The 24,007-nt window shown below is 36.3% G+C and overlaps 1 protein-coding gene across 2 annotated transcripts in view; it reads left to right on the top strand.

Moving 5' to 3' along the window:
- Positions 1-24,007, top strand: part of syt7b (synaptotagmin VIIb) — a 92,068-nt gene that overhangs the window by 54,472 nt on the left and 13,589 nt on the right. For both annotated transcript variants that reach the window (XM_058078754.1, XM_058078755.1), the window contains 2 exons: positions 5,489-5,611; positions 22,194-22,329. In XM_058078754.1, coding sequence (XP_057934737.1) covers positions 5,489-5,611; positions 22,194-22,329 — 259 coding nt within the window. The remainder of the gene's footprint in view (positions 1-5,488; positions 5,612-22,193; positions 22,330-24,007) is intronic.

The following is a 24,007-nucleotide window of genomic DNA, read 5'->3' as shown; positions in this document are numbered from 1 at the left end:
CGGTTCCTTCCGAGCCACGAACCCAAACTCGGTACCATCAAGTCTAAACCCCCTGAAGTCAGGAAATGTTTGTTTTTTGTGTCCGAGTTTTCCGGGCGAGTGGAGAGCCCCCCCCCCCCCCCTCTTACCCACCCTCCATTAGACTTGACTGATAGATTCCACATGATGTGCTCCACAAAGCGGCCTCACGTAAACGCCCCTGTACTTCCTCCACACACACGGCTCGATACTACTGTGTTTCCTGCGTACTTTTCCTATTTGCAGTTTTCCCGAGGACATGGACGTGTTTGCCTTTATTGGGGTTGGCGGCACTTCCTGTTATTTCTATTGAAAGCGATGAATCTCAACAAGGAAAACGGGTCACTTTGGGACCGAATGATGGGGGGTGAAACATACACTAGCGTCGCGGTCGGGAGGCTACGTGTGACCGAGCCACTTTCCTTTCTAATCAATAGACGCGGTGTAGGTGGTAATGGTTCTCCACGCCCTCCGGTTGGAGTGCACGTGTCTTCGGCCGGTCATCTATACAAATGCATTCACCGTTATTGATGAGCCGCATGCCTGCCACTGTTTACAACTCCCCCCGGTGGGCGGCCGTCTCTCAAGTGCTAATGTGTTCTCTTTGCTTGTCAATATTTCTCCAACAAATAGCCTCTTGTTACGGCAGGGAGGTGGAATCGTAAAGGTGGGATGATGGGAAACGGAAAATAGCAACAATATGATTTCCTAATTAACATATTTACATTATATTTTGTAGTGTTGGATTTTAAGGAGGTTCGAAATTAAGCTTCAAAATACATACGAAAAAAATGGCAGTGTGACTAACAGCGACGTAAATACTCACGAGGGTCGTGGGGGGGGGTGCTGGAGCCTATCCCAGCTGTCTTCCGGGCAAGCCAGCCAATCACAGGGCACATATAGACAAACAACCATTCACACTCACATTCATACCTATGGACAATTTGGAGTCGCTAATTAACCTAGCATGTTTTTGGAATGTGGGAGGGGAACATGCAAACTCCACACAGAGATGGCCGAGGGTGGAATCGAACCCGGGTCTCTTAGCTGTGTGACCTGCGCGCTTAACTTTAACTCTCCGCCGTGCAGCCTTCAATAGTGTTGGTTGTTAACCGGGGCGGATTTTACTAACCAAGGTTAGCATGGTTTTTTTTGGTTAACTTTGAAAATTGAGGCCAGAATTTTGTCTCTGTTTGTGTGCACTCAAGCCTATGTCTTGTTGGGAGGAAACTGGAATACCTGTGAGGTCTGTGTGATAACCACTTTTCCACCGTGCAGCTATATTTTCATCATTACAGTATAAAAAAAAACCTGTTTACGAGCCTGTATCAGAGCCCTCTAGCCATGAAATAACACCCCTATAGTAGACATTCATTCATTCATTTTCTACCGCTTATCCTCACAAGGGTCGCGGGGAGTGCTGGAGCCTATCCCAGCTGTCTTCCGGGCAAGCCAGCCAATCACAGGGCACATATAGACAAACAACCATTCACACTCACATTCACACCAATGGACAATTTGGAGTCGCTAATTAGCTTAGCATGTTTTTGGAATGTGGGAGGGGAACATGCAAACTCCACACAGAGATGGCCGAGGGTGGAATCGAACCCGGGTCTCTTAGCTGTGTGACCTGCGCGCTTAACACTCTCCACCGTGCAGCCTTCAATAGAGTTGGTTGTTAACCGGGGCGGATTTTACTAACCAAGGTTAGCATGGTTTTTTTTGGTTAACTTTGAAAATTGAGGCCAGAATTTTGTCTCTGTTTGTGTGCACTCAAGCCTATGTCTTGTTGGGAGGAAACTGGAATACCTGTGAGGTCTGTGTGATAACCACTTTTCCACCGTGCAGCTATATTTTCATCATTACAGTATAAAAAAACCTGTTTACGAGCCTTTATCAGAGCCCTCTAGCCATGAAATAACACCCCTATAGTAGACATTCATTCATTCATTTTCTACCGCTTATCCTCACAAGGGTCGCGGGGAGTGCTGGAGCCTATCCCAGCTGTCTTCCGGGCAAGCCAGCCAATCACAGGGCACATATAGACAAACAACCATTCACACTCACATTCACACCAATGGACAATTTGGAGTCGCTAATTAGCTTAGCATGTTTTTGGAATGTGGGAGGGGAACATGCAAACTCCACACAGAGATGGCCGAGGGTGGAATCGAACCCGGGTCTCCTAGCTGTGTGGCCTGCGCGCTTAACACTCTCCACCGTGCAGCCTTCAATAGTGTTGGTTGTTAACCGGGGCGGATTTTACTAACCAAGGTTAGCATGTTTTTTTTTTGGTTAACTTTGAAAATTGAGGCCAGAATTTTGTCTCTGTTTGTGTGCACTCAAGCCTATGTCTTGTTGGGAGGAAACCGGAGTACCTGTGAGGCCTGTGTGATAACCACTTTTTTCCACCGTGCAGCCACATTTTCATCATTACAGTATAAAAAAACTTGTTTATGAGCCTGTATCAGAGCCCTCTAGCCATGAAATAACACCCCTATAGTCACCGTTACTCTACTACCAGCCAATATAGTAGACATTCATTCATTCATTTTATACCGCTTATCCTCACAAGGGTCGCCGGGGTTGCTGGAGCCTATCCCAGCTGTCTTTGGGCGAGAGGCGGGGTACACCCTGGACTGGTGGCCAGCCAGCCAATCACAGGGCACATATAGACAAACAACCATTCACACTCACATTCATACCTATGGACAATTTGGAGTCGCTAATTAACCTAGCATGTTTTTGGAATGTGGGAGGAAACCGGAGTACCCGGAGAAAACCCACGCATGCACGGGGAGAACATGCAAACTCCACACAAAGATGGCAGAGGGTGGAATTGAACCCTGGTCGCCTAGCTGTGTGGCCTGCGCGCTGACATTATTAGAACCCTGAAGACATGATATAACACTCCAAAAGTCACTTTTACACTATTATTCTTTGTTTAAATCACATTGCGCAGACAACAGGATCAACACTGCTAGCATAGCCACCTACTAAGCTAATCAGTTAGCCTGCAAATAACTTCAAAGATCAAAAAAGTCTTTCAAAAGAAGCAAAAAAATTACCACTTCCACACTAAATGAGAGGATAACCTTTTGCACTTGATCTCATGTCATACAATGTTCGTCTTAGTTAATGTAGAGGGATGACTGTAGAGGCGGGGTACACCCTGGACTGGTGGCCAGCCAATCACAGGGCACATATAGACAAACAACCATTCACACTCACATTCATACCTATGGACAATTTGGAGTTGCTAATTAACCTAGCATGTTTTTGGAATGTGGGGGGAAACTGGAGTACCCGGAGAAAACCGGGTAAATAGGTGCGAAAATCAACATTTAGAATAAAAACCATAGCTGAAGCTGGACTGAAATGCTGTGGAAATACACAAAAACTTCCAATGAAAGTCAAAGTAAAGTGGTAGTTTAGATTTTGTCGCTTAAAAAAAAAACAGGTTCCATTGTCAACGACACAGCGGATATGAATTTATGACAACAAACGCAACACATCTTCCGAGCGTTTTAGTATGCAGAGGCTAAATAATGACTGAATAGTGAAAAACAGTTATTACAGTTATTATTATTGTTACTCTGTTGTTGTTGTTGTTGCAATTGTTGTCAACTGTTGTTGTCAACCGGAGGATTACTACACATATCAGGAAGACTTGGACTGGGATTAGATCAGTTGGAAAGAAAACAATTAAGGACACCAATCATGACGAGATGTATGAGGGAATAATAATAATAATAATAATAATAATAATAATAATAATAATAATAATAACCCCAACTGTAGAAATGAAATAAGATGCAGTGCAGTTGAATACATGCAATTTGCTCATCCCAGAACTTGCCTTCCAAGAGGACATAATGTCCGTTTTGGTCAAGTACTTAAGAAATTAGTAATAAATAAATTGTTATAAAATAAACAATAAATAATAAAATGAATAAAGTAATAAATAAATTACTTGCGGGATTATTTTCAGGCAAAGACCAAAGTTGATACGACAAACGAGATGATGCAATGTCAGCAGGCAAAAGACGAAGCCAAACTGAAACGCTTTAAAACGGTGCGAAAATCAACAGCTGAAGCTGGACTGAAATGCTGTGGAAATACACAAAAACTTCCAATGAAAGTCAAAGTAAAGTGGTAGTTTAGATTTTGTCACTTTTGTTTATTTTTTGTTAACTGAATAGCCATTGTGTTAGCATATCTTACACCTATTCTTTTATTATTGTTAGAACTTGCCTTCCAAGAGGACATTATGTCTGTTTTTGGTCAAGTACTTAATAAATTAGTAATAAATAAATTGTTATAAAATAAATAATAAAATAAATAAAGTAATAAATAAATTACCTGCGGGATTATTTTCAGGCAAAGACCAAAGTTGATAAAAACTAGATGATGCAATGTCAGCAGACAAAAGACGAAAATCAACATTTAGAATAAAAATCAACAGCTGAAGCTGGACTGAAATGCTGTGGAAATACACAAAAACTTCCAATGAAAGTCAAAGTAAAGTGGTAGTTTAGATTTTGTCACTTTTGTTTATTTTTTGTTAACTGAATAGCCATTGTGTTAGCATATCTTACACCTATTCTTTTATTATTGTTAGAACTTGCCTTCCAAGAGGACATAATGTATGTTTTGGTCAAGTACTTAATAAATTAGTAATAAATAAATTGTTATAAAATACATAATAAATAATAAATAAATGACCTGTGGGATTATTTTCAGGCAAAGACCAAAGTTGATACAAACTAGATGATGCAATGTCAGCAGACAAAAGACGAAAATCAACATTTAGAATAAAAATCAACAGCTGAAGCTGGACTGAAATGCTGTGGAAATACACAAAAACTTGAAATAAAAAAAAAAGTGGTAGTTTAGATTTTGTCACTTTAAAAAAAAACAGGTTCCGTTGTCAACGACATAGCGGATATGAATTTATGACAACAAACGCAACACATCTTCCGAGCGTTTTAGTATGCGACGGCTAAATAATGACTGAATAGTGAAAAACAGTTATTACAGTTATTATTATTGTTATTCTGTTGTTATTGTTGTTGCAATTGTTGTCAACCGGAGGATTACTACACATATCAGGAAGACTTGGACTCAGATTAGATCAGTTTGAAAGAAAACAATTAAGGACACCAATCAGGACGAGATATATGAGAGAATAATAATAATAATAATAATAATAATAATAACCCCAACTGTAGAAATGAAATAAGATGCAGTGCATTTGAATACATGCAATGTTTGCTCATTTCTCACTCGGCAGCACACGTTGATGGAGACGTACGCCCGATGCACGGATGCACGGATGCACGGATGCACGGATGAGACTCGGTCTCTTTGAAAATGAAATTGGATCCTCACAACTTCCTCTCTCTCTCTCTTTCTCTCTCTCTCCGTATTTCCGATGTTTGTTTGTTTGTGTGATGTCATGCGTGTCCAGCGAAGGAAAGATGGTCGTTCTGTCTCTGGCGATCGGATTGGCCGAACAGGATGACTTCGCCAACCTCCCCGACCTACAGGAAGCACCGGCGAGCAAAGAGAACGAAACCACACCGGAGAAGCGGTAAATGTGAACGTGGTGCTTGTGTGTCATGAAAGACTTGAATGAGGTCAGGCTGTCAATTGATATTCATTCAGCTCAGGGAAGTCGTGATGAAACTCTGAGCTTACCTGCCGTAATTTTTATTTCATCATGAAAAAAAACCCAGACTGCAGTCATTTATTTATTTATTTATTTATTCGTTTGTGCTTTTCACGTTACGACCTTCCCACATGCCCGCTAGCAGACTATCAGACGGGATCGAGGTTGTGAAAATTGGAATTTGACAAACAAAGCATAGCAGGGGGTGTCCAAAATACGGCCCGGCCCGGCTGTTTTTTTTTTTTATTAACCCCTGGTACGTTCTAGAAATAGAATTTAACAAGGAAACAAAAAAAACTCCAGCAACAAGTGAAAAATCTGCAGTCATTTTACACAAGTAAAAATATTAAGAGGAAGAAAGTTCAAAGAGTCATGAAAAATATGTAATTTTAGCAGCATAAAATTTGAGAACAAAAACTACATTTTTTTAAAGTCAGAAAGTGAGAAATAAATGTTTGCAAAATTAATTTAAATTAAAGTAAAAATATTAACAAAACAGGTTGTATTTTAACAAGGAAAATTTTTGTAAATTTTGCAAGAATAAACTGGTAATATTTCAGTGAAAAATAATATATTAGTACAATAAATTGAAAATAATTTACGAGAATGAAGTCCAAATAAATCCAATATATAATCAAAGTTGTGAGAATAAAGTCAAAATATTAACAAAACAGGTTGTATTTTAACAAGGAAAAATTTTGTAGAATTATAAGGAAACATTTTATTTTAAAAGAAATAAAGTGTAAATATTAAATGCAAAAACAAATTAAAAAATCATAATTCATAATACTACAAAAAAGAAACTAAACTAAACAAATTGGTAATTTTTGGAAAATTAGTTTGGGGGGGAAATCCATTTTTTACTAAAATAAAGTCAAAACATTAACGGAAAAAAATGACATTTTCACAACAAAAAAGTAAAAATTTTACAAGAATAAACTGGTAATATTTCAGTGAAAAATAATATATTAGTAGAATAAATTGGAAATAATTTACGAGAATGAAGTCCAAATAAATCCAATATATAATAAGAGAAAAGTTGTCAGAATAATATTGTAGAATTATAAGGAAACATTTTATTTTAAAAGAAATAAAGTGTAAATATTAAATGCAAAAACAAATTTAAAATCATAATTCATAATACTACAAAAAACAAACTAAACTAAACAAATTGGTAATTTTTGGAAAATTAGTTTGGGGGAAAATCCAAATTTTACGAAAATAAAGTCAAAACATTAACGGAAAAAAATGACATTCTCACAACAAAAAAACTACAAATATTACAAGAATAAACTGGTAATATTTAAGTGAAAAATAATATATTAGTAAAATAAATTGGAAATAATTTACAAGAATAAAGTCCAAATAAATCCAATATATAGTAAGAGAAAAGTTATGAGAATAAAGTCAAAATATTAACAAAACAGGTTGTATTTTAACAAGGAAAAATTTTGTAGAATTATAAGGAAACATTTTATTTTAAAAGAAATAAAGTGTAAATATTAAATGTAAAAACAAATTTAAAATCATAATTCATAATACTACAAAAAAAGAAACTAAACAAATTGGTAATTTTTGGAAAATTAGTTTGGGGGAAAATCCATTCACACAAAATATGAAAAAATGGTCAAGGTATGGAGGAGTAATTAGCGAACAAAAAAATGAGTCGGAATAAGAAGAGGAGGTATATGTACAGATAAAAATGGCCGCTTTTTCTCGTACATTCATCCCATGTTATAACGGTTGATTGGTTCCAATAGAAATAAAACAACAAGCGGTGTCAAGATGGATTCCAACACAGGAACGAACAAAACGTTCCCAACTTTTGGGTGCAGACGTTGCCAATCATGACTTCCTGTACTCTGTGTTCCGGCACATTCGATAAAAGGCAATTTCCCTCCAAACCTTTCCTGGGTGCAATCAGGTGTGGTGGGACTCGAACCAGGTCACTTGTACGTGTTCCGTCCATTTGCCACGGAATAGTCAGGAATTTTCGTATGTCCCGGTCCCTCCTCATCTGCTCCGGAGGTCTGTCAAGTACCAAACTGTAATCGCAGGCCAATCTCAAGCCCCCCCCCCTGCGAAGAGGGGCACGGGGGACGGGGGGGGGGGCAAGTCATCTAGTGTCTTTTCCACAAGTAATACCGGCTCTCCATCATCATCATCATCATCGTCATCACTGCCCCGCTCTCTCATCTCTCAGACTTATCTTCCTGTGTCTGTCTGGTCTGGATGCTGGCGGCTTTCATGGAGCCTCGTAGACTGAAAAGAGTTGATCATGAAGATCATGAAGATCATGAAGATCATGAAGATCATGAAGATCATGAAGATCATGAAGATCATGAAGATCATGAAGATCATGAAGAAGAATATATGAGTAATAAATATGAGCGCCTGTGGGACCTCATATTTAGGAAAACTAAAAACATTGTTTTACGCTTCCTAGTCAAATATGGTAATGGTTTAATTTCACTTGAACATGCATCAGATTACAATTGAATGCATCCCATAATCAGTTCCCAGTTCCATTTATTTATTTTTATTTTTATTTTTATTTTTATTTTTATTTTTATTTTTATTTTTATTTTTATTTTTATTTTTATTTTTATTTTTATTTTTATTTTTATTTTTATTTTTATTTTTATTTTTATTTTTATTTTTATTTATTTATTTATTTTTTTCCGTCACGTACCAAAGTACGAGGTGATATGACCATACAATGTTCTCCACTCATCGTGTGTGGAAGTGGTAAACTTTTGGCAAAACGTATTAAAATACAAGGCATATGAAGTATTTCAGTTGCTAGGCAGGAGTAGTGACAAAAAAACATAAGCTTACATTGCATGAAGACGTAATAGAATGAAAAAAAAGTTCTCCACTCATCGCGTGTGGAAGTGGTTATTTTATTTTAGTTTTATTTTATTTTAGTTTTATTTATTTTTCATTTTTATTTTTCGTCACGTATCGAAGTACGAGGTGATATGACCATACAATGTTCTCCACTCATCGTGTGTGGAAGTGGTAAACTTTTGGCAAAACGTATTAAAATACAAGGCATATGTAGTATTTCAGTCGCTAGGCAGGAGTAGTGACAAAAAAACATTAGCTTACATTGCATGAAGACGTAATAGAATGAAAAAAAAATCTCCACTCATCGCGTGTGGAAGTGGTTATTTTATTTTAGTTTTATTTTTTATTTTAGTTTTATTTATTTTTCATTTTTATTTTTCGTCACGTATCGAAGTACGAGGTGATATGACCATACAATGTTCTCCACTCATCGTGTGTGGAAATGGTAAACTTTTGGCAAAACGTATTAAAATACAAGGCATATGTAGTATTTCAGTGGCTAGGAAGGAGTAGTGACAAAAAAACATTAGCTTACATTACATTAATACTGCATAAAGACGTAATAGAATGGGGAAAAAAGTTCTCCACTCATCGCGTGTGGAAGTGGTTATTTTATTTTAGTTTTATTTTATTTTTATTTTAGTTTTATTTATTTTAAATTTTTATTTTTCGTCACGTACCGAAGTACGAGGTGATATGACCATACAATGTTCTCCACTCATCGTGTGTGGAAGTGGTAAACTTTTGGCTTCAGGTTAGCTCACTAGAAGCGTGTGTCTCGAGTCCTTACAGCATCAGAGTCGTTTTTTTCTCTGAATTTTGAATTTTTTTTAAATTTCCTGTCATAATTATGCCATACTTATTGCATAATTTCAACTCATTTAAATGGTCATTTTTTAATTTTTATCATTTTTAATTATACATTATTACATGTTTTGTATTTTGTATTATTTAAAATCCAATTTTCACTATTTAGCTTGTTAGCTTGGCCGTTTTGAAGCAATCTTCATCAAGGTTGGTCTTGTATTCGTAACAATGACCACTTTTGTATTCTAATTGCTGTCAGAGCTCAGACGTCTGAGGTACCTGAACCTACCGTACATGCCACGAGGTTCATTGTCGCCAACCTAACACGCCGTTTCCCTCCGTTCCGCAATCGATTTGTAGCGTTGGAAGGTTGGCGGGGTTGTAATGTAATGATGTCGCTGTCTAATTTGCATAATTAGCCGTGATGCATTTGCATGTAATAGTAATGGACGCTGTAGGGGAGAGAGGAATAATGTGGGAGACAAAAAACAAACATGAAAAGCACAACAAATATGTCCAGAACTGGGGTATCCAAAGTGCGGCTTGGGGTCCGTTTTGGGACCCATGGCTGTTTTTTTATTGACCCCCAGCACAATTTAATAATATCATTTGAAGAGAAATAACATTTGTAGTTGAATGAGAAAAGAAAGCAACTATTTAAGAAAAATATGTTATATATGTTATAAGTTGTAATATTCGCAAAAACAAAACAGCAAAAAAAGTTAATACAAAAATAAAGTTAAAATATTTTTGAAAAAAAGTCACATTTATGGGAATAAAATTGATGGAAATTTAAAATACACAAAAGGAAAAATCTGTACTTTTACAATAATAAAGAAAAAAGTCATTACAGGAAAAAAGTCAAATTTTACAAGAATAAATATATAATATATGATATGATATAAATATTACATTTTATTAAAAATGTATATGATATAAATATTACATTTAATTAAAAATAGTATTTAATGTAATAAAAATATAATATAATACAAATATTAGATTTAATTAAAAATTTAATATAATATAAATTTAATATAAATATTAAATTGTATTTTCCTGAAGTCATTATATTATGAGACACAATAACATATAATATAATATAATATAATATAATATAATATAATATAATATAATATAATATAATATAATATAATATAATATAATATAATATAATATAAATATTAAATTTAATTAAAAATATAATATAAATTTAATATAATATAAATGTAATATAATATAATATAAATGTAATATAATATAGTATAAATGTAATATAAATATTAAATTGTATTTTCCTAAAGTCATTATATTATGAGACATAATATAATATAATATAAAAATATTAAATTTAATTACAAAATGCGATATAAATTTATTATAATATAAATATTAAATTCAATTAAAAATGTAATATAATATAATATAAATATTAAATTCAATTAAAAATGTAATATAATATAATATAAATGTAATATAATATAAATTCAATACAAATATTAAATTGTATTTCCTGAAGTCATTATATTATGAGACACAAACAAAACAAAATAAAGCTTTACATTAAGTCAAAATATGATGCCAATAAAGTCATTTTAGCCCCGCCTCCTACCCGAAGTCAACTGGGATAGGCTCCAGCATACCTCCATGAGTATAAACAGCACGGAGGAAAGAAAAACTAACTGTTTTTGTCAAGCATTAAGACTTCAGTGGTCCTTAAATGCACCACGGCGCGATCGTGAAACCAAATAGAAGCCAAAGTGCCGTGTTGTTTACCTGGAACACGCGTGTGCCTGAGCCACTCCAACCCGGTCAGTCCCAGGAGACATCCCACCCTTTTTGAGAGCCTCTTTGTGTTCGATTCTTGAATAGATTTGTCACTAGTCACTTTTTTTTCTTTTTTAAAACGCATCTCCGGGGGCCTGATTACTCTGTAAACATAGTAGTAGTAGTAGTTGTAGTAGTAGTAGTAGTAGTAAAGCAACTCCAAAATAGGCTCCTGTGGGGGACCATAGGCACAAATAAGCACACTTTACAATGTAAGAACTTGAAGACTTGCATCGGGGAGTCGGCCACGTGTCACAGCCACAAGATTAGTAGTAGTAGTACTTTTACTTTTACACGCCTATTATTCTTGGTTAGCTTGCGAGCTAACTAGTTAGCATCTAATACAGTCGTGCCTCGGTTATCGCGGTTAGTTGGTTCCGGACTTCGTGAACTACTACGATTTTTTCTGTTTATGACTTTATAAATATGGATTGTAACATTATTAGAGACCTGTAGACATAAAATGATACCCCTATAGTCACTTTTACACGCCTATTATTCTTGGTGGTTAGCTTGCGAGCTAACTAGTTAGCATCTGCAGTTTACTCATTCTCGACGTAAAGTGTTTGAAACGGAGCGGGAAAGATGGACGAGGAAGCTAAAAACTTCACCTAGCATGTCGGCTAGACTATGTTGATTATGTCTCCAGTCTCAGAACATTAATAATGCCTAATAATCATAATACTACATACATATACAACTTTTAGCATATTTTTATATATAATTCGAGGGTAGTATTTGAACTGCGATTCTCAACTTTAACTGTATTCTCAGCAAGTTTTACTTACTTTGTCAGAATTTCGATTATGTCTCCAGTCTCAGAACATTAATAATGCCTAATAACCATAATACTACATATATACAACTTTTAGCATATTTTTTTATATATATTACATAGCGTCAGTGTTGCTAAGTTAACGGGACCGAACCCTTGCAACCAAATAGCTGATGATGGTTTTGCGGCGGCGGCAGCTGCTGTAGCTGTCATCTCCTTATTGCACATCAGAGAAGTAATACTATTGCAGCTGTGATTACTCTTCATTATGTTACCGTCAAAGGAAACATTCTCGTTGCGGCCGATCTCTTATCTCCAGACAAAGCAGTGCGAGCCTTCCAAAAGACTCGGTCACTGTATTTGACTGGCCAAAGGCCGACACCGCGCGGAACGTAATCAGCCACCTGCAGATAACCAGTGATGGAAGCTCATGAAGCTGACTTATTATCGGCTCAGGAAACTGTTGTTGCACGGTGGAGTCGAATATTAATGAGCTTGGAGATCCACCGCATCCACAGCGCAACGGGGAAATAAACATGGAGCACGCTGGCCCCGGATAGCCTCCATGCTCAAGTCAGTATTCCTAAAAAAACAGCCGAATGTGCAAATAAAAGCATTTCTAAACATCACAGGAATGTTGCATGAGAATGTGTAGTAGTAGTAGTAGTAGTAGTAGTCATAGTAGTAGTAGTAGTAGTAAAGCAACTCCAAAATAGGCTCTGTTTAGTGTGGGACCATAGGCACAAATAAGCACACTTTACAACGTAAGAACTTGAAAACTTGCATCGGGGAGTCGGCCACGTGTCACAGCCAAAAGCGTGGTAGTAGTAGTAGTAGTATTCGTAGTAGTAGTACTAGTAAAGCAACTCGAAATAGGCTCCTGTGGGAGAGTTCAGTGTGGGACCATAAGCACACTTTACAATGTAAGAACTTGAAAACTTGCATCGGGGAGTCGGCCACGTGTCACAGCCACAAACGTAGTAGTAGTAGTATTTGTAGTAGTAGTAGTAGTAGTAGTAGTAGTAAAGCAAGTCCAAAATAGGCTCAGTTCAGTGTGGGACCATAGGCACAAATAAGCACACTTTACAACGTAAGAACTTGAAGACTTGCATCGGGGAGTCGGCCACGTGTCACAGCCACAAGCGTAGTAGTAGTAGTACTAGTATTTGTAGTAGTAGTAGTAGTAGTAGTAGTAGTAAAGCAACTCAAAAATAGGCTCCTGTGGGAGGAGTTCAGTGTGGGACCATAAGCACACTTTACAATGTAAGAACTTGAAGACTTGCATCGGGGAGTCGGCCACGTGTCACAGCCACAAGTGTAGTAGTAGTAGTAGTAGTAGTAGTAGTAGTAGTAGTAGTAGTAGTAGTGGTAAAGCAACTCCAAAATAGGCTCCTGTGGGGGACCATAGGCACAAATAAGCACACTTTACAATGTAAGAACTTGAAGACTTGCATCGGGGAGTCGGCCACGTGTCACAGCCACAAACGTAGTAGTAGTAGTAGTATTAGTAGTAGTAGTAAAGCAACTCCAAAATAGGCTCCTGTGGGGGAGTTCAGTGTGGGACCATAAGCACACTTTACAATGTAAGAACTTGAAGACTTGCATCGGGGAGTCGGCCACGTGTCACAGCCACAAGAGTAGTAGTAGTATTTGTAGTAGTAGTAGTAGTAGTAGTAGTAAAGCAAGTCCAAAATATGCTCCTGTGGGGGACCATAGGCACAAATAAGCACACTTTACAACGTTAGAACTTGAAGACTTGCATCGGGGAGTCAGCCACATGTCGGCTCGACTATGTTGATTATGTCTCCAGTCTCAGAACATTAATAATACCTAATAACCATAATACTAAATATATACAACTTTTAGCATATTTTTTATATATAATTCAGGGGTAGTATTTGAACTGCGATTCTCAACTTTAACTGTATTCTCAGCAAGTTTTACTTACTATGTCAGAATTCGATTATGTCTCCAGTCTCAGAACATTAATAATGCCTAATAACCATAATACTACATATATACAACTTTTAGCATATTTTTTATATATAATTCGGGGGTAGTATTCGAACTGCGATTCTCAACTTTTACTGTATTCTCAGCAAGTTTTACTTACTTTGTCAGAATTCGATTATGTCTCCAGTCTCAGAACATTAATAATGCCTAATAACCATAATACTACATATATACAACTTTTAGCATATTTTTAATATATAATTCGGGGGTAGTATTCGAACTGCGATTCTCAACTTTGACTGTATTCTCAGCAAGTTTTACTTACTTTGTCAGAATTTGTACGCTTAGAGACTGGAATCCCCCCCCCCCCCCCCCCCGGAAAACAATCAGTCCTGACATGATTGCTAAATAGATGAGGCAGGAACAGATGCACGGAAAGTAAACAGGAAGTAAGGATTTTTCCGTAAATTAAGCTCAAGGGATGCCTCGGAGGCCACGTGGACATGTTGATAGTTGGGAGCCGCTATTGGTTATCTACGGAAACAAGCAGAATACTGTTAGCTACTAAATAAATGAAGTGGTTCTAACGATTGTTTGTGTTGCACAATTGATTGGTTTGGTGCCCCAGAAGATTCCGGCATTCCAAGCTTGGAAGTCGTGTGTCTAAAGCTGTGAGTCGAGCATCCCGACGACGCTCCGGGCTGCCCAGTGGCCTGAGAGGAGAGATGATTGGAAAAAGAAAAAAAAAAGTGATGTAGGTCAGCACAAATGAAGCATCTTAAGTGTGGATCTCATCCACCAGTTCCTCCGCTTTGAAGAACCAAAATGGCGACTTAGTAGATCCGTATGGTTTTTTGATGTTGTATTAGCCGTCATGTTGAAGGGGGGTTGGTGATCGGGTGATTTGTTCCCGTCGGTGGGGAGCGCTGACTGGGCTGACATCGGACCACAGGCCTCATCCATCATGGGACACGGGAGCCTTATTGCGTTTCATGCTCTTTGCAGTGCCAGGATGTACGCTTATGAAGATCCACTTTGCATCAGCCAGCCAATCACAGGGCACATATAGACAAACAACCATTCACACTCACATTCATACCTATGGACAATTTGGAGTCGCTAATTAACCTAGCATGTTTTTTTTGGAATGTGGGAGGAAACCGGAGTACCCGGAGAAAACCCACGCATGCACGGGGAGAACATGCAAACCCCACACAGAGATGGCCCAAGGTGGAATTGAACTTGGGTCTCCGAGCTGTGAGGCCCGCACGTTAACCACTCTGATAGCATGCAGCCCGCAGCATAAAGTTGTGACATATAAAAAAAATTTCCACAGATAATCTGTTCTGTCTGTCAAACATTTGGAGCCTTTCTTTAAATATTGGCTTTTTTGATATGGAAAAAAGTCCTTTAAAATGACATATTTCACTCTGTAAAGTTGCATAATTGGCGTTTGTGACATGTATGTTCTCACAATATTTAGTGTCTATCAAACATTTGGAGCATTTCTTTAAATATTTGCTTGTTGATATGGAAAAAAAGTCAGTTAAAATGACATCTTTCACTCTGTAAAGTTGCATAATTGCCGTTTGTGACAATTATTTTGTCACAATATTTAGTGTCTATCAAACATTTGGAGCATTTCTTTAAATATTGGCATTTTATATGGGAAGAAGGTCCTTTAAAATGACATCTTTCACTATGTAAAGTTGCATAATTGGCTTTTGTGACGTGTATTTTGTCACAATATTTAGTGTCTATCAAACATTTGGAGCATTTCTTTAAATATTGGCTTTTTTGATATGGAAAAAAGTCCTTTAAAATGACATCTTTCACTATGTAAAGTTGCATTATTGGCGTTTGTGACATGTATTTTCTCACAATATTTAGTGTCTGTCAAACATTTGGAGCATATCTTTAAATATTTGCTTGTTTATATGGAAAAAACGTCAGTTAAAATGACATTGTTCACTATGTAAATTTGCATAATTGGCGTTTGTGCCATGTATTTTCTCTCAATATTTAGTGTCTATCAAACATTTGCTGCATTTCCTGAAATGCTTTTCAATTTTGTTTCTGTGCACGCACACCATTTTTGCGCTTTGCCGCCAAGGTTTCTCCCAGGTCGTAAGAATGATTGCAGACAAATCCAGCAAGGATTTATCGAATCTCTCAATCCACTTTTCTTACGCTGCCCTTTGTTATGCTAGCCTGTGTCCTTCTCTTATTTGATATTCCCCCATGTTGTTATTCCTACTCCTCCCTTTCCCGAGGATGCTGATGCTGATGCTGGGATGCTCTCACAGCACAGCTCCACCGTCAGCGTAGATGACTGTCACTTTTGCCAGAGTGATAAATCTGCTCTATCACTGCGCATCGAGGAAGAGATTGAAATACCTCAGCGGATGGTTTTCCATGCATGAATATGCAGTATGCGTGCGCAAACATGTTGGCCTAAGAGGTTTGTAGCATTGCCACGTCAAACGTCAACAATGGTTACGCAACATTTACATTTGGTCTCTGCCCTGTTGATAAATGATTATTGTATTTTCTCACAATATTTTGTGTCTATCAAACATTTGGAGCATTTCTTGAAATATTGGCTTTTTGATTTGGGAAAAAAACTCCTTTAAAATGACATCTTTCACTCTGTAAAGTTGCATAATTGGCATTTGTGACATGTATTTTCTCACAATATTTCGTGACTCTCAAACATTTTGAGCATTTCTTTAAATATTGGCTTTTTGCTTCGGAAAGAAGTCCTTTAAAATGACATCTTTCACTCTGTAAAGTTGCATAATTGGCGTTTGTGACATGTATTTTCTCACAATATTTCGTGTCTATCAAACATTTGGAGCATTTCTTTAAATATTTACTTGTTGATATGGAAAGAAGTCCTTTAAAATGACATCTTTCACTCTGTAAAGTTGCATAATTGGCGTTTGTGACATGTATTTTCTCACAATATTTCGTGACTATCAAACATTTGGAGCATTTCTTGAAATATTGGCTTTTTGATTTGGAAAAAAAATCCTTTAAAATGACATCTTTCACTCTGTAAAGTTGCATAATTGGCGTTTGTGACATGTATTTTCTCACAATATTTCGTGTCTATCAAACATTTGGAGCATTTCTTTAAATATTTGCTTATTGATATGGAAAAAAGTCCTTTAAAATTACATCTTTCACTCTGTAAAGTTGCCTAATTGGCGTTTGTGACATGTATTTTCTCACAATATTTCGTGTCTTTCAAACATTTGGAGCATTTCTTTAAATATTGGCTTTTTGATTTGGAAAAAAGTCCTCTAAAATGACATCTTTCACTCTGTAAAGTTGCAGAATTGGTGTTTGTGACATGTATTTTCTCACAATATTTAGTGTCTATCAAACATTTGGAGCATTTCTATAAATATATGCTTTTTGATATGGAAAACTAACTACATCCCTGGTTTCACTCTGTAAAGTAATTGGCGTTTGTGAATGTTCCGCATGTTTTTGGAATGTGGGAGGAAACCGGAGTACCCGGAGAAAACCCACGCATACAAACTCCACACAGAGATGGCCGAGGGTGGAATCAAACTCGGGTCTCTTAGCTGTGTGGCCTGCGTGCTAACCACTCAACCACCGTGCAGCTTGAACAGAACATTGAAAAGAGCCATCCTTTTTACATCGAAAACACTTCCTGGTGTACTTTAATAGTTTTTTCTTTGAACTGTATACAGATATATTCACTTTAAAGTAAAAATGATGATTCCCAAAAAGGTCAAGAAATAGGTCAGTCGGGTTTGGTGACAACAAAGAAGCTGCGGGGAATGTAAATATAGAAATGTGACATCAAAATTCCAAATAAATATCAGGATGTCAATATTTTGAATGAAAAAACTGCCTACTAGTATGATGAAATACTGACTTAAACAAACAGTACATAAATACAAATATATCATTCCAAATATTTCAGCTTAGTGTTCCCCAATAGAAGGGAGCACATCTGCAGCAGCTTGTGTTGGCTTGCCTATGACTATCTTGTATATAAATATATATATATAAATATAAAAAAAACACCAGTTACATAATTCATCCTTAGAGGTTGTTGTAACCATGACGACTGAAGTGTGCGCACCCACTTAAGGTTGTACTCCACCATCATGAATTTTACACTGGGTTGGAGTAACTGTGGTAACCAGAGCGCCGAGCTGAGAGCCTTTGGCCACGACTTCACTGGCTGTCCTCATACCTACACGTGACCCCTCCCTGACCTTCGTAGAGTACCACGACCCCCCCTTTGGGTACGCTTCAGCTCTACTTCATGCTGATTCATATTTACCCCAAGCCTGTAAACAACAGATTACCTGTGGAAATTGTTTTATATTTCAACGTTATGCTGCAAGTGGTAAGCGCGTGAGGGCCTCACAACAAGGAGACCCAAATTCAATCCCTCATTTTAAAGGACTTTTTTCCATATCAACAAGTAAATATTTAAAGAAATGCTCCAAATGTTTGACAGACAAAACAGATTACTTGTGGAAATTTTTTTATATTTCAACTTTATGCTGCGGGCTGCATGGTAGATGAGTAGTCAACGTGCTGGCCTCACAGCTAGGAAACCCGAGTTGGATTCCACCCTCGGCCATCTCTGTGTGGCGTTTGCATGTGTGGGTTTTCTCCCTCATTCCAAAAACATGCTAGGTTAATTAGCGACTCCAAATTGTCCATAGGTGTGAATGTGATTGTGAATGGTTGTTTGTCTAATATGTTATAGCGGCGCATGTAGACAAGATATTGGAATATTCCTTTCCATGTATACCATTGTTTTCGGAAAAGTCATTTTCCGAAAGAGAAAAACTCTTGATGTAAACGTGGCTGTTGTCAACCTCTTTACCTTCGTCGAAAAGCACTATCAAATCTAATTAGTTATTATAATTAAAAGCAACCTTTTTCATTGACCTGTATTGGATTTTCCAAACCCAAACATGAATCAATGCCCACATACGAGTACAACAATGAGTTTTGGGAACACGTACACCAAAGGACCCGGAGGCGGTCACGGACCAGTGTGTCAGCCGCCCGGCTGGTTACGTGCGCGTATTGGACAAGCGTCCCAAAGAGACGACATTGCATTATTTTTGAATTGACTCGGTGCTACATTTTAGCCGCTCTGACCCGCGGATCACAAGTGAAGAAACGCAGCTTGACAAACCAATTGTTTCTGTTCTACACCGGGGGTCAGCATCGTCTCTTCCGTGTTTTCTCTTATTCGCTTGCACTCTCCTTTTACTTGTCTCCTTGCGGTACGACCTCCGTCCATCTCGTAAACCTTCCCCGGCTTCCTCCCGATTCGTCTTGTCTAATGTAACTTGGCAATTTCCTTTTCTTCACTTTAGAGCACGGAAATGTTTGGTCTTGACTAGTACATCTGGGGTGCTTGTTTCCTTCCTTAGGCCTTCAAGCATACCTTGTCCTTGTCTTTGTGTGTTTCAACACAAAGTCACATACTGTGATTCTCATGTATTTTCTCATATTTTGTGTCTTTGAAACATTTGGAGCATTTCTTTAAATATTGGCTTTTTGATTTGGAAAAAAGTTCTTTAGAATTACATCTTTCACTCTGTAAAGTTGCATAATTGGTGTTAATGACATGTATTTTCTCACAATATTTCGTGTCTATCAAACATTTGGAGCCTTTCTTTAAATATTGGCATTTTGATATGGAAAAAAAGTCCTTTAAAATGACATCTTTCACTCTGTAAAGTTGCAGAATTAGCGTTTGTGGCATGTATTTTCTCACAATATTTAATCTCTATCAAACATTTGGAGCATTTCTTTAAATATTGGCATTTTTATATGGAAAAAAGTCAGTTAAAATGACATCTTTCACTATGTAAAGTTGCATAATTGGCATTTGTGACATGTATTTTGTCACAATATTTTGTGTCTATCAAACATTTGGAGCATTTCTTTAAATTTTGGCGTTTTTATATGGGAAAATATCCTTTAAAATGACATCTTTCACTCTGTAAAGTTGCATAATTAGCGTTTGTGACATGTATTTTCTCACAATATTTCATGTCTATCAAACATTTGGAGCATTTCTTTAAATATTGGCATTTTTATATGGGAAAAAAGTCCTTTAAAATGACATCTTTCACTATGTAAAGTTGCAGAATTAGCATTTTTGACATGTCTTTTGTCACAATATTTCGTGTCTGTTAAACATTTGGAGCATTTCTTTAAATATTTGCCTTTTTATATGGGAAATAGTCCTTTTAAAATGACATCTTTTACTCTGTAAAGTTGCATAATTGGCGTTTGTGACATGTATTTTCTCACAATATTTCGTGTCTATCAAACATTTGGAGCATTTCTTTAAATTTTGGCATTTTTATATGGAAAAAAGTCCTTTAAAATGACATCTTTCACTCTGTAAAGTTGCAGAATTAACGTTTGTGGCATGTATTTTCTCACAATATTTCATTTCATATCAAACATTTGGAGCATTTCTTTAAATATTGGCATTTTGATATGGAAAAAAAAGTCCATGCATGGGCAAAACGCACAAAAACTGCTAAAAATAGAAATGTAATTTTCAGCTGGTGACGTCCAGCAACTTGAAATTCTTAGCCCAGCTAAGAGAATGTCAGACGGGTCCTTAGTGCATGTTCTGGCCCCGCGGCGGTCTGTCTGTCACGTAGCGGTCCAGGTCCTCTTGTCCCTCTCACTCTCCCTCACGGGCATGAACACCCACGTCTTGAAATGGTGCGACGGCGTTACAGCATCTGTCTCTACAAATACATCAGTCAGCGTGGCCAACTCTGTTGCCGCCACTTTAAGAGTCCGGTCTTTGAGTTTGCAACTCGGATGGGAAAGAAAACAAGTAAACTCGATGGTCAGGCTTGCGGGCCACCTATTGAGGACTGCTGGTGTAAATATTTCGTTTCAGGACTAAAGTGTACCATTCAAGTGTAAAAAGAAGTCAACTTGTTAGAAAAATGTGCAAACACTTAAACCAGGGATGTCCAAAGTGTGGTCTAAGGGCAATTCCTGGCAGGCGGATGTTTTTCAGTATTTTCAACAGAAAAAATTGTACAAGAATAAAGTCAAAATATAAAAAGAAAATATAGAAAAGTCATTATTTTTACTAGAAAAATCATAAAATTAGTTGGCATGAAGTTGAAATATGAAAGAAAAATATTTTTTTAAAAAGTCAGCAACAATTTTAGGTTGTGGAAAAAGTCATAATATGATGAAAAATAACATCACAATAGCAAACATTAAATATTTTAACAAAGAATGACATTATTTAAAAAGTTGTAATATGAAAAACAAAACAAGGTTGTAATTTTTGGGAAATTAAGTTGTGAAAAAAGCTATAATGTTCAGAAAATAAAATTTAAAAAAATAGCCAAATATTGTGAAATAATGTCATAATATTATTAGAAAAAAATCTTTAAGATTAAATATTACATTATTAAAAAATAAAAAAAGATTAAATATTACAGGGAAAAAAACTAATTTTTTAAAGGTGTGATATTATTAAAAACACAACAAAGTTGTAATTTTTGAGAATATATTATATATTATTAAAATATTATCATCATAAAATACTATATGATATTATATTATATATAAAATATTATTTTATTATATAAAATATTATCATCATTATTATGAAAAGAAAATTAACATAAAGAAAGTTGAAATAGTTGAAGAAAAAAATGAAACCCTAAAATATGTTTGATTTCTGAAATCATGAAATATTACAGGAAAAAAAGACCAAATTTTTTAAAGGTGTGATATTATTAAAAACACAACAAAGTTGTAATTTTGGAGAAAATATTATATATTATTAAAATATTATCATCATAAAATACTATATTATATTATATATAAAATATTATATTATTATATAAAATATTATCGTCATTATTATGAAAAGAAAATTGAAATTGAAATTTGAAACGAAACCCTAAAATATGTTTGATTTCTGAAATCATCGTCTCATGATTCATAATGATGAAAAACCAATCAGAGTTTGTGGTGGCATTGTTCAATTACTCTTCAACCCCCCCCGCCCCCACCCCCATATTGTCATCTGTTTTGTTCTCAAAACCTTCCTCTACTAGAGAATCGGTCGGCGATGCGCATGCTGAATTATTAGAATGGTTGGAGTTATGAAAACCAGCAGGGGTTGGGGCGGTGGGGGGGTCTTAGGACACTCTTCTTGTTTTTGTTGTTCCATGAATGTTGCATGTTAAGTGCATTTGCCATATGTGTTTTTCTATGTGGTGCATTCAGGACCCCGGGTAACAAAGCAGGCAGCAGTCCCAGAGGTCACACCCCGGATGAGAGCGGCCGCCGCCAGGGGACGGGTCACGACGCCAACTCATCCGTGTCCGACTTGGCCAACTCGGTCACCAGTGAAATGCTGATGGTAAGACTGATTTGAGATCTGTGTTATTTTGTGAAGTCATCCACCAATGGCGGCTGTAGGCGACGCCTTCTCCAATCAAACTGAATGAGATGGCTGTAAAACGATTAGAGGGCACTTCCAGATCATCTCCACTAATCCCGTATGAAAGTCACGAGAAGTTGGCTAGCTTGAGGGTATCATAGCAGAACCCGTTCAAAAATACAGTCGAACCTCGGCTCCTGTCCGTCACGTTTTTTGTTTTTTATTGTTAATTTTGCAAATATACGCCATTTTGGCCCCAGTTTGTGTGCATTCTCAGGTTCGTGTAAAATATTATTATTAGGCACACAGAATATTGTGTTCTACCTACCAAAAGAAAAAGGTTTTTTTCCGTTCTTTAGTAATCAACAGTAGAACATCGGGAAGTTTCAGGGAAATATCAGCTCCCAACTAAAAAAGCGAGAAAAGCAAAAAGACATTTCACTTTGACACAAATATTTAGCTTTTGCGTCTATACCAACATAACACAAAAAGGGGTTGTTTTAAAAAATAATAATAATTATTATTATTATTATTGTCATTATTGTCATTATTGTCATTATTGTCATTATTGTCATTATTATTAATTATTATTATTATAAGCAAAAAAATTCACTTTAACACAAATATTAGCTTTTGCGTCTATACCAACATAACACAAAAAGGGGTTGTTTTAAAAAATAATAATAATAATTATTATTATTATTTGTTATTATTATTATTATTATTATTATCATTATTATAATAAGAATTATTATTATTATAAGCAAAAAACTTTTCGCTTTAACACAAATATTTAGCTTTTTCGTCTATACCAACATAACACAAAAAGGGGTTGTTTAAAAAAATAATAATTATTATTATTATTATTATTATTTATATTATTATTATTAGTAGTATTATCATCATCATCATTATTATTATTATTATTATTATTATCATAAAAATTATTATTATTCCGTTATTTCATAATCAGCAGTAGAACATAGGTCAGTTTCAGGAAAATTTCAGCTCCCAACTAAAAAACGGGAGAAAACCAGCTTTTTTGAAAAAAAAAAAATTCACATTTGGAGCTGAACTATGCGTGCGCATGCGTCCTGCAGGCTACACGGTGGTTTAGCGGTTAGCATGTCTTAACCGTGCATGTTAGGTTCAATGGTAAAAGTGTGATGTGGCGAGGTGTCACTACGTATTAGTAACGTAGTTCTTTGGTGTAACAGTGTTAATAAAAATAACAATATTGCTGTAGGTTGGTTAATATTAGCGTTTTTTTATAGGTTCGTCCAATTACGTGCATTTTTTGTGTCTATTTTTAGCAGTTTTTATATCTTTAGAATGCACAGAAATTAGAAAGATGTGATGTTTCACATAAGGATCATGGATGGAATTCCCAAAAATTTGCTTTAAATGTTACTGGAAAATTTTGCAAGTCACCATCCACTGTCCTCCAAACGTACCCGAGATACTTTGTAGATATTTGGTCTCAAAGTACAAGATGTTTTTCCACAAAGGGTGCATGTTCATGTATGACAATGCGGATAATAAAGAGGATCACCATTAATGGAGTCTTCAGACGCACCATGGAGCCCCACGTAATTACACACCGCAAGCCCCCGAGCCCCACCGCTGCCGTATTCCCACAGCACCCCACAGCACTGCG

This window comes from Doryrhamphus excisus, chromosome 7, assembly GCF_030265055.1.
Source record: "Doryrhamphus excisus isolate RoL2022-K1 chromosome 7, RoL_Dexc_1.0, whole genome shotgun sequence".
NCBI classification, from domain to species: domain Eukaryota; kingdom Metazoa; phylum Chordata; class Actinopteri; order Syngnathiformes; family Syngnathidae; genus Doryrhamphus; species Doryrhamphus excisus.
This window is presented reverse-complemented; position numbering and strand designations above follow the sequence as displayed.